Source organism: Camelus dromedarius, chromosome 10 (genome assembly GCF_036321535.1).
Source record: "Camelus dromedarius isolate mCamDro1 chromosome 10, mCamDro1.pat, whole genome shotgun sequence".
NCBI classification, from domain to species: Eukaryota; Metazoa; Chordata; class Mammalia; order Artiodactyla; family Camelidae; genus Camelus; species Camelus dromedarius.
Window position 1 is genome coordinate 54,111,927 of NC_087445.1, and position 12,436 is coordinate 54,124,362.

Genomic DNA, 12,436 nt, shown 5'->3' on the forward strand with positions numbered 1-12,436 from the left:
TAAGATGACAAATGCTTCTAAAGTTGATTTTACATTTCCTATGATACTCAAATCAAAAGGACCCTCTGAGCCAAACTCAGGGTGGAAAACAATGATAGTGGAGGGTCTGCCTCCTGGGGCTGAGAAGACACGACTTACCTCCTGGGCCAGACTACTGAGACTATCCAGCAGAGTTTGTGTGGCTTCAGCCAGCTCCTTGCTCGGGAATGGAGATGTGGAGTTCAGTTCTGTCTGAAAAGAGAAAAAAAAGAAAAAACTTTGTTTCTAAACTGAAATGTAAACATGAAATCTCTGTTAAAAATAAACAATTGAAACCATTTACAATCTTGAGTTTAAAACATAAGAAACCCATTCCTAACCAAAGTAAGACACTAAAAGTATTCTAACTGTATGTTTGCAGGTTGTTCATCTAAGAATTACTAATTCTCTGATGAATACTTTTAAATGGTGTGGGAATATGTATTTTAAACTACTTGATGTGCAATAGATTAAAAAAAAAAAACCTCAGCAGGGTGTGTGTGTGTCTAGTGCAAAGCTGATGACAAACTCCCAACTCTGTCTAGAGTTCTGCAAGACAGGCAACATGAGAGCAGCCTTGAGAAATACATCTGTGATGGCTCATGAGAAAGGAAGAAAATGTAAACTTTAAAGCTACCAAAAGTATGAGAAGAAGAAATTCTTTCATTCTACTCAACACTGTTTCTAACACTAAAAATTAACTTATTTTTAATATACTAAGTTTTAACCCCTATTTAAATATATGAAAATGTATTGTTTTAATATATTAAATTTAATTTTAAAATACTTGGGGTTTCAGGGGGTTCTTTGGGTTTTTTGCTTTACTGAAGTACAATCAGCTATAATGTGTCAATTTCTGGTGTTTTTATGTCCAGTTCAGGTCAAATCATTATATTTACTCATTTATATATTTAATTGCTGTTATATGCCACCAAGTTGCACTGCAAATGTAAGAAAATAATTAATTTAGGCCCAAGGAGAAGATGGGTTAGGGTAGGCAGCCCAAGCTAGAGAAGGAAAAGAACAACAATACATAGACCCTGAGGCCAGAATTGGCTCTGAGTTTTCAAGTTTCCAAAGAGAAAATGATACAGAATCAGTTTCATCATTCTTGACAAATGAAGAAAAAAGTCTTCAGGGAAAAACCCATCTTTCCTTGGCGCTTCTATGGGCATCATTTTATTCAATAGCAGACCCTCAGAAATCTAAAGAAGTCAGAGCTGTTTTGATATTTGCCTTATAGCAGAGCTTGCTGTGAACCATCATGCAGACTGCATAGAAAACGGCTGCAGGTAGATGGAGCTCATCACTACCTCTAGGAACTAGTGGCCTGGAATGCTTTCCTTTAAGGACTCCAAACGCAGGAGACTAAGGTCATGATCATCATAATATCCTAGCATAATCCCGAGTGTACATTTCTGATAAAAATCTCTCTAAAGGTTCTATGGAAGCTTCTGTCAGCCTGATGCACGAGCTCTTCTGGAACGGCTCACTCACCAGAGCACAGCCTTTCCACACGCCCAGGCCTCTGAGGGACCTGTTGCTCCCTGTAAACGCTAGACTCAGGTAGGTCTCTGTGACAACGCATAGGTCATGTCAGCGACCATTCCTTCCACAAGGTAATTCATGAGCAAAGACAGGCAGGGTGGGGGGGCTCGTTTCTTCTTCCTCTCTTCAGGCTCATAGTATAACTCAAGGTTACACACTCAAAGCTGAACCTACAAAGACCCTGGTAAGAAAAAGTTTACAAACCGAGATGTCTTAATTGGAAGATACAGGAGGTTACAACTGTTTCTGTGCTTATTACCACGAGGCGCACAAGAGGATATGTGTTCAGGATTATATAGCAAAACAAAAAATGCCAAATTAAGTTAAACGTTAGAAACTTAAAATTTGGTAGTTAATCCATTTCTTTTCTAAAGTCTGAATGGAAATAAGATTCTTAGCACTCTGCCCTCTCTGCCCTGGTAATGGGGACCTGGGGTGGCTACAGAACCCTGGACCAGTGGCTTAAATGTCCCATGCCTCATTTCCTCAACTCCACAGCAGGGTAAACAATAATGTGTCCATGTCACAGAGTCTTCATGAACATTAAACCAGGGACACATGCCGAGCACCCTGCCCAGTGCCTGGCACATAGTAGGTCCTCACAATTATAAACAATTCCATCCCTGCCTTTCTCTTCCCTTCCTTGAAAGTTCCCTACCCAAACTGAAGGGCTGAGGCTCTCCTCTGCATGGAGGGTTCTCCAGTTCTTGAAAGACATACGTCCTCCCTTCTGTTTCTTGGCTAGCTCTCGAGCTTTCTCTCCTGTTTAGGTACCCTCCCTCCGCAAGGCAGAGAGCTAGCATTGTCAGCTAAAAGCATATCAGCCACACTCCAATGTGCTATTTCTAAAATTATAAATGCTCCTCAGTGAAATGCTAGCACATCCTCATCCTAATTTCCAAAGTCTTGAGGCAAACACTTCTCTCTCCTTTATAACCCTTTTTCTTTACTTAGTGTTTGCCAAATTGCAAAGCAAAAGATAAGGTTAAGTGGAGCATACATCCAGAGGAAACCCTAATTCAAAAGATACATGCACCCCAATGTTTACATCAGCACTATTTACAATAGGAAAGACATGGAAGCAACCTAAATGTGCATCAACAGATGACTGGATAAAGAAGTTGTCATGTACACAATGGAATATTACTTGGCCATAGAAAATGAAATAATGCCATTTCAGCAACATGGATGGACCTAGAGATTATCATACTAAGTGAAGTAAGTCAGACAGAGAAAGACGTACCATATGATATCACTTACATGTGAATCTAAAAAATGGCACAAATGAACTTATTTACAGAACAGAAACAGACTCAGAGACATGGAAAACACACTTATGGTTACCAAGGGGTAAAGAGCAGGGGAGGGATAAATTAGGAGTTTGGGGTTTGCAGGTTCTTACTACTAAATATATAAAAGATAAACAAGAAGGTCCTAAAGTTTAGCACAAGGAACTATATTCAGTATCTTGTAATAACTTATAATGATAAAGAATATGAAAAAGAATATATATGTATAACTAAATCATTATGCTGCACACCAGCAACAAACACAACATTGTAAATCAACTATACTTCAATTTAAAAAAAAGACGTTAACTGGATGAAATATATACTTACATTAATATGTATTTATACTATACACACACACACACACAAACTTGCCTCAAAATTAACAGCTAAATGGAAAAACCTGAAGGAAAAATCACTACTTATGATTATGTATATGTGTGTCTCTAAAACTACTTATATTAAGTATACACACAGACATACACACACCCTTAGATACATACATTAAGATATGTATATTCATTGTGTACTTTCTATTTATAGTAAGTGATACTGATTTTACTTTTACAGGAGTAATATAGTTTCCTTTCTAATTAAATGTATCTGGACAAAGCAAGCAAGTCAATTTAAAGGAAATATTAAGTTCATGATACCAGCTGCCCTTGAATAGAACCTAAATCATGACAGAGGATAGAGAACAACCAGGCTACACTGACAGTGTGGTCCCCGGAGCTCGTGCATCAGAACCGCCGAGGTGCTCGCCAAGCATGCAGACTTCCAGCCCCTGAGACCTACTGGATCAGAAACTAGACATGTGACCCAAGAATCCTTGGGGAGTTTTTTGCACACTGACCTTTGAGAACCACTGAGACACACAGCACCTGGACAACACTCACGCCTCTTTTCCCCAGTCGTGTGTGCACGAATGTGGCTGTCTGTGTGTTCCCCGTCTGGTCCACACGATGCTGTCTGCTTCAGACTGTGAAGCCAATAGGGTCACCTGGCCCCCAAGTGGGATTCAAGACAGTGCCAAACATATGTGCAGCCAGGTACATCACATCACTTGTGTACACAAGCCACCAAGTGCAAAACACTAGCTCTCTAAACCCCTGGACCCAGCACTGGCCCGCTGTCCCCATTAGCAGTCATCCTTCCCCTGCAGGACACAAGCCAATGAGCAGCTCACGTTGTTTGGACAGTATGTCTCCCCATCTGAATGAATTTAAACCTTCATAGGTAATGCTTTTTCCTTCAGGTTTTTCTATTTAAATTTCTTGACTGTGGGGCAAGCTTATTCCTCTTGTTTTAAAAGCTACACACTTAAGCAAAACTTCATGCATATAGCAGGGCCTACGGTACGGCTGTCTAACCCATGAATATATTTAACCACAGACATAAACATAATGATCTCGTTACATTTACTCTGGGTGTCAGACCTTTAGATACTCAAGACACCAATGCAATACCATATGCTGCTATATGAATTTGTTGTCAGTAGACTGGGCTTTGGTTTGTTTGTGTAATTGACTGATTTAGGTTTGGGTCTCTAAGAGAAACACGGCTAAGCCCATTCATAAGCCCCAAGTAGAGGAGTCAGTGCTATTATTAGGATCCTTCTTATACTAATTGTTGTTTGAGATTAAATGCTCAGAATTCATTAACATAAGTACTGGCAAGCTGTAATCAGTACAACAAATTTCCATTTTCAAAGAAGTGTGGGTTGGAGTTACACATACAGGTGTGGGTTGACATCACAGGGGTAAAAAACACCCCCACACACACAATTCAAATGCAGCATCAAGTTTAAATCTTGCATTAACCAGGTATTTTGCTCAATACTTCATTTCACTTTCCTGCGCTTGGATATTATGAAAATACAGAGAGGAGACTAATAAGTCAGTAGACCTAATTATTACAAATTAATGGGGAAAGGACTATTGAATCAGTGCTGCTGAGACAAGTAGTTACTCAGGTAAGATTGTAGTTTTTCCATCTCACACCACTATACGAAATTAAATTCTTTGTAGATTGAAGAGCTAAAACTAAAAATAAAGTTTAAAACATATAGGAGTAAATATACTTATGAAGTTGGGGTAGGGGAGACCTTCTCAAAATATAGAAGTCCAAACTAAAATGGGGAAAAAAATGACTCCAACTTTTGAACATAAAATCTATGCACCAAGAGATGCCATGAACAACGTGTAAAAACAAGGCAAAGACTGGAAGAACGAACTTAAAAAAAATTTAGTATAAAAACAGAATACCATGCAGCAGTTAAAAGGAACCAGAAGTCACACATATAAACCTCAAAAAGGAAACACTGAGTGAAAAAGACAAGATGCAGATCAACATGCACATTTACACAATGTTAACACGTGTAAATCAATACAGTAGATTATTAACAGAATGCAAGTATGTATATATACACATACATACATACATATATATGGTTTCATAAAAATATGCAACTCCAGGAGAGCTGTTATCTCTGAGGAAAAAGATGGGGACACATAGGTGACATCAATGGTATCCCTAGTGTTTTATTCCTTGAAAAGTATCTAAAGCAAGCATGGCAAAAAGATGGATGAGGGTACATGTGAGCTCTTTATGCTCTTTATATTATTTCTGTTCCTTTTTATATGTTTGATCTATTTCATCATTTTCTTTTTAATTCAATAAAAGACAAGAGTGGGGAGGAGGAAAGGGAGACTGGCAGGAATGAAGGAAGGGTAAGAATGTAAGTTGGCTGAGTACCTGTCAGATCTGAAAGATGTCTAACTTCCCTGAATAAAATTAACCCCAGCAATCTGCCTTGAAACAAGGCCACACAATGAAGTCTGAGAACCCCGAGCCTACACCTCCTATTAACTGTGGTCTCCTGCTCATATTTACTTGACAGAGGCAGGCAGCACTTGCCAATAGTATTTCCAAAGAGCTCCAGTAATTCACATTTTCGAACTCCTACTACAATTTTTTTTAACCAAAAACATTCCCCTGGCTATGAATTCATATAGGTCCCCAATGACCACAGGAGGCAAGATTCTCTTGTACGAAGGAAAACCAGGAAAAGGAGGGAAGATAAAATCTTTCTTGAGGACTGTACGTTCTATGTTAAGCTAACGGGAATTCATGTATTATTCAATGTTTTTAGATCATCAGTACATACTGCATTATCATTAGAGGAAGAATAGATAAATGAGTATTATATGACTCAAAATCTCCTATCCACTTGTGCAAGATGTGTTAATCACAACACTGCAACATTTTCTAAAAGCAAGACATTAGGGGTGCTGGCCCCAGAATGACAAAGGCCACTGTTCGTCTTTTCTGAGTCTAACAGATGACTTCATTATATTCTTTTTATCCTCATTAGCTCTTTTTCTCCTTCCACATGAATTTTGGGTTTTTTCTTTTTTTTAATTGAGGTAACATTGGTTTATATTATATAAGTTTCATATGTATAACATTATATTTCTACTTCTGTATACGTTACAGCATGCTCACCACCAAAAATTTGGTTTAACTACATTGTCAAAGACTAAAAATAAAAAAAGGCAGTAACCTAGCAAAGTCAATTGGACTTTAATTTCTGAGCTGGTGTTTTATTTCAACTCAGTGTCCAGCATAGGTCCTGGCACATAATAACTAGGCACCCAATAAATGTGGAAGAAAATGAAAAGCAAAGGGAGAAGCACATTAGGAGGGCAAGAGATGGAATGGTGTGAATCCTGCTACAAAGGTCATTCAAATTCACAGATACATTGTTTTATATTCACTCATCAAGTCCCCGACCCCTGGAGCCTTCCAGTGGCTCCCCTTCCTCTAAGATCAGGCCCAATAGCTAAAAATGGCTCATGAACGTCTGCCTCAGCACCTCTAGAGCATCATGTCTCACAGCTCCTGCACCCATCAAACTCCCCATGGCTACACCTAAGCCACTCTGAACTACTCAATCACACCCAGTTCCCCTAAATGCACCTTCTCTCTCCTCCGATCCCATACACATACCATGTCCTTTGCGTGAAGATTCTTGCCCTATCTTTACCTGGCTAAGCTCTATTCCTGGGTTCCAACTTAGAGGATGTTTCTTCTCTGGTCCTCAAAAACCGGGTTAGGAGGCCTCCACAGGGCCTGCACAGTACCCAGCAGAGAGGTTATCACTCTGCACAGCATCTGTTCCTGTCTTGCTCTGTCCGTCTACTGCCCCACCAGCAGGGAAACTTAGAGAGCTGTACCACTGCCTCCCTGGCCCAGAGCATGGCACAGATCAGGGCTCAATAAATATTTGCTGAATGAATGAAATTAAGTCTCTGTTTACAGGTGATCGTTATACAAAAGGAAGACCAGGAGAGACTACTACAAATGCATCAGAAATTGTAGCCAAATAGAAATATGAGACAGAACATCTGTGACATTAAAATGTAATTGGAAACTCTTTTCAATTTACAAAAATCTTATCCACACTCAAATTTTGCAGGGACTCTACTGCTAAAGTGAGATGTGGATGTACATACATTTGGATAGTATTTTCAATATAATGCACAATTTTGTCTTCCTCCTCTGTAAATGCATGTTACAATGTGTCCACTGGGACATTTCAAACTTCCCTGAAATGCTCTCACAAAGTAGACTAAAATCTCTACCTCACTTTGCCCATGTTCAGCAAGTTCAACTCAGGGCTAGGATTTATATGTTTGAGTTCAAATTGGAAATAAGTAAGTCACATACTAGGCACAAAGACTATTACCACCCAGAAGCAACCACTGTCTCTTTCCAATGGTTTACATGACAATAAAATTTCCTTTGAGGAATATTTTAGTGATTTTCATTGAAGTAGGGAATCATAAAACTTGTGTCTGAGGACAATATTAACCTTTTAAAAACAATTCAACAATTTAAACATTAACTTTTAAATCTGATGTGTTTATTGCATTAAAATACTTCATTTTTTGCTGTTTCTAAACATAGTTAAAATACACCTATTACTATGTCATTTGGGATCAAAAAATCAAACGTTTTCTCTTAGAAACGGCAGCATTTTTCAAGGAACTAATAGTTACAATTGAGGCAAAAATATCTGTCTTGATGGAGCTGAGCAGTCATATTAACACACTGCTAAATTCACTAATTTATCCCCAGTTCTGTGCTCCCCTTTTCTCACAGGAACCAGGTGAACAGCGTCTGAAAGAGTAAATCCATGAGGCGTGTTCCCCTTATCAAATGTTGGGGGTTGCAACTGCTTGCCTGGCAAAAGTACATGTTGTAAATAAGTGGGTAGTAAAACTCACAAAAAGCCAAACAAAATCTGATACTTCCCACAGATGTCACAGTTCCAGGCGGGAGGAGAGGGAAAACCAAGTGTTTTCTCCTGCAAAACACCCACACAAAGCGGGGAGTATGTATAGCTCAGTGGTAGAGTGAATGCCTAGCATGCATGAGGTCCTGGGTTCAATATCCAGAACTTCCATTAAATAAATAAACCCAAGTGCCTCCTCCCATTAAAAAAAAAAACACCCACACAAATACTTTAAAGATTGCTGTGACAAGTTGAAAAGTATTAGGCCCCCCAAAGCCCTGAGCCAAGCTGAGCCCTTGTCTAAGGGTCAAGAAGACACTAAACAAAGACCCTTGGAAACAAGGAGGACTGTTCACTTCTTCTCCATCTGCTCCTTTGATCCTTGCACAGCCCAGCTGTGAGCTCACTGGTCTTCTGGGAATCTCGGGGCACCACTCACTTCACCTCCTTTGTCCCATGAACTGAGTACAGCATTTGCAGGAATTACTGCATGCATCAGCAGACACATGAACAGAACTCTTTGTTCCACAGAAACACAACTTTCCCTTTTCGGGTGAAGGTACCATCAGAAGTCAAGACAATCTAGCCTCATGGTTGTGCAGTATTTAAGCTATCACTGAGCTGGAGGTAAATCTGTACGCCTGCCTTTGCTAACCTGGATCAGACACAATTTTCCTCACCTCAAGTATCAGACACCACCTTCACATCAGGGAGACCATGGTGAGCCACACTAGAGCCCAAGCCTACTGAGCTCCCAGTCTTTCACTGTGGCTCACAGTGTCCTGTGTTGGCAAAAACCATTGTCAGGGAGCTGTTGGCAGCTCACCAGTGAAACTGGGAGAGGAGGGCAGCCCTCACTTTCCAGAACCCAGAAGCTGTGAAGAATTTCTCAAGCTCCCAATCTCAGCCTTAAAGTTGGTTCCCAGTACCCACTGGGATGAAAGCTCCATGTCTACCTTCCCTGCCTTGTTCATGACTGAACTGTCAGTGCCTTAGAATGGTACCTGGTACAAAGCAAACATACTGTAAATATGTGGTTGATGTTGCTGATGGATGATCTCATGCCCTGTTCAGAGATGCTGTGCTTCCCAATGTCTCTGTTCTCTCTGGTTTGTGCATTACAAACCTTCATGGGTAGTGTTCATTATGCTTTAGAGTCACTCTCAGAACATGAGCAAGAAAGTACACAGGGCTGAAAAGGGACTAACAACAACAACAACAACAACAACAACAACCGCCAAAGGCACTGAAGAAACTTTCCTGGAAACAGAAACACTGAAGATATAATGAAATATATGTTCTAATCCAAAGGCAGCTGTGGCTAGACGAATGCTCTCCCCAAAGCTGTCTACACCCTAATCCCCAGAACCTGTCAATCAGTTATATCACATGGTAAAGTGTACTCTACAGATGTAAGAGGTCATGAACATTAAAATAAGGAAATTTTCCTAGATGATCTGGATGGGTTCAGTCTAATCCCAACCCCTTAAATGCAAAAAACTTTCTCTGGCTGGAGGCATAGAGATGTGGCAGAAGGAAAAGTCAGGTTTAAAGCATGAGAGGGACTCAGCCCACCGTGGCTGGAGGGGGGGCCATATGAAAATCAGGAGAAGGAATGCTGGCTGCCTCTAGGAGCAAAGACCAGCCCCCAGCAGAGAGCCAGCAAGAAAACAGGGACCTCAGTCCTACAACCTCAGGGAACTGAATTCAGCTACCAACTCGAATGAGCTCAGAAGCAGATTCATGTTCAGAGCCTCCAAAAAGGAATACAGCCCTGTGACCACCTTGATATGCAAGGTGTGAAAATTAGTACCTTCATTTTATGCAAGGTATAATTGAGGCATAAACATAAATAAGAATCTACAGGGTAAGAAGCCTTTGCAATATCTAAGCCAAGAATGCAGTTTTTCATTGAAATACTCTACAGGATTACTTTGCTTGTATGACTGATTCCTAACACTGATCTACAGAAAGATAATTTCTATCTTATCAGCCACTGTTTCAGCATATAATTTATATTACTCATAGCAATTAATACGACAGCCACCCTAATCAACACCTGGCTGTGAACTAACTGGTCTACCAAGCACAACCACAGCACAACGGGATGGGCTGTGATGTAGCTGACAGTTTTGACAGTGCATTTCCATGTCCTGATCATGGTAATTTTCCCAACTAGAGAGAGATTTTCAAGTTGAACCCAAGGTGGTGATTGTCAGATTATGAAGGCTGTACTATCATTCTACTTAAGAGCATAATGCAGACATTATATAACTAAAGGGATTTTACTGGGTTGTGCACACAATAGGCATTTAATGGATCAACAGAAATGAAATAATGAGTGGACACCAGAATAGATTACATCTTCTGAAAGCACCCCTCTTTCCAAAATTTGAACCATCCTGGTTGAAAGGGTGGACACTTCTGTCTTGTAGTGAAGTCAAGAAAAACAGCCAAAACGGTCCAAGGAAATGGTCTACCATTTGTAATAACCTTTGACCCTCTGTCTCACAACACAAAAAGTAACAGGCTGCAAATGTCTTCACAAATGAGCTTATATAACTATTAAGCCCAGTTATCTGGGGCTGCAAAACAGATCTTAAGCACTAGACCTAACTCCCTTACACTGACTGGGTCACCATCAACCCTGCCACAGAAGCATCAAAGAATTCAGTTTTACTACTACCTTCACCTCAAGCAGAAATTGTAGCATCAGGGTGCCAAGCAGGATGTAAGGACTCCTTGATGGTCAGTCAAGAACATAAACCCTGAGATGTGTTTCCAAGGTCACATTCTAGGGTGTGATCCAGGCACAGGGTCCAGAAATCAAACCTTCTTAGGACCCATCTCTCTATAGAGAAGTCATGGTGCACAAAGTCCCAGAGCATTCAATTTCTATTATAATGAGGAATATCTCTTTCCAGGCACATCCTTCTTCCAGGACTCTTTCCCTGGTTTTAGAAGAAACTACTGACCAATCAGGGAGCTCTGTGGTGACTAGGAAACCAGAACACCGGATGCTAGAGAATGTTGTTGGAGAGGCATGCCACCAGAGCTCACAGAAAACCCACAGAAAGAGACCTGTTCCGGAACTGCACGCAACACTGGTGAGCTGAACGTTCAGATTCATCTGCATTCTTGGATTAGGAATGAGAGTGCACTCTCGTGGACCGCTTCTCTAAACCATTGATTCCCAGTTGATGATCAGACTTTGTTGGGATTTATTTTTCTGCGAATGCTGTTTCGTCATTGATTAAGCTAATTTTTGAGTGTGCTCCCATCTAATTTCGGGGTTTTGTCACTGAGACATTTCAGTGTCTCCTGACAGGCTTTTGAAAATGAATAGATAACGATCTTCTCATTCATGGTTTTGAGACTTTTTTTTAATCTAGGGATTTCTTTCTTCATATGGACTCTTAACAGTATTAAAAACCCAAAAAAGCAGGTCTTCTCTGATTGAAGCAGGCACAAGGGACCCTTAGACTTGGACTTGGGGCCACACCCAACTCATTCTTCCCCAATTCAGCCTTGGGTAGATGGCCCAAAAGTTTGAAAGGACAGTTAGAATACCACTGAGCCAAATTATATTTCCAACTCCCAGTCAGCCTTACGTTTCTACAAAATCAACCACATTGCCCAAGGAAAAGGGTCACATTCCAAAAGCATTAGTGCTAGAAGCGCCTCCACATGGCAGGCCTGCTCACCAGGATCGGCTTCAGGATGTCCATGTTGGAACGGAGCCCTTGCTCTGCTGCATCCAGTTTCTCCCTTGGCAGGCTGCAAAGCCTGGAGATTTCCTGGTCACCAAGTTTAATCACCTCTCGTAATTTTGATTCGTTGCACAGATTGGTCAAATGTAACTGGTAGCCTTGCAGAAATACCTGGAAGCATTTCATGCAAAGAGAGAGAAGCAAAGCTGGATTACAAAGATAGGAAGCTGGATCCCTCAAGCCTCTTGGGGGACCTCACGTCAATACAGCCTTGAAGAATGGACACCACTGCAATAGCCCAATGCTTCGGGGTCTCTAGCGAGCTTCGGGACGGATCCAGGCATGATCCTATAGGATACTTAACATCAGGATGTGATGTTTGACTCATCCTCCCCCACACTCTTGTCTTTGTGAAGGGAAATCCTGAGTCCAACTCTTTTTCTCAAAAGTAGGACATGTGATTCAGTGAATAGAAGTCTAAAGCCTGAACTTCTGAAATCACTTTTATTAGAGAAAATAGAAAATTCTCATTACTTTGGAATGCATGAGATCTTAAACTGGAGCTGGGCTGAATT

At 40.6% G+C, this 12,436-nt stretch overlaps 1 protein-coding gene across 2 annotated transcripts in view; it reads right to left on the reverse strand.

Annotated features, from left to right (window-relative positions):
* The window catches only part of ABCA1 (ATP binding cassette subfamily A member 1), a 126,746-nt gene that overhangs the window by 60,223 nt on the left and 54,087 nt on the right, over window positions 1-12,436 (reverse strand). For both annotated transcript variants that reach the window (XM_031450123.2, XM_010978696.3), the window contains exons 7-8: window positions 11,856-12,032; window positions 139-231 (exon numbers count right to left, since the gene is read on the reverse strand). In XM_031450123.2, coding sequence (XP_031305983.1) covers window positions 139-231; window positions 11,856-12,032 — 270 coding nt within the window. The remainder of the gene's footprint in view (window positions 1-138; window positions 232-11,855; window positions 12,033-12,436) is intronic.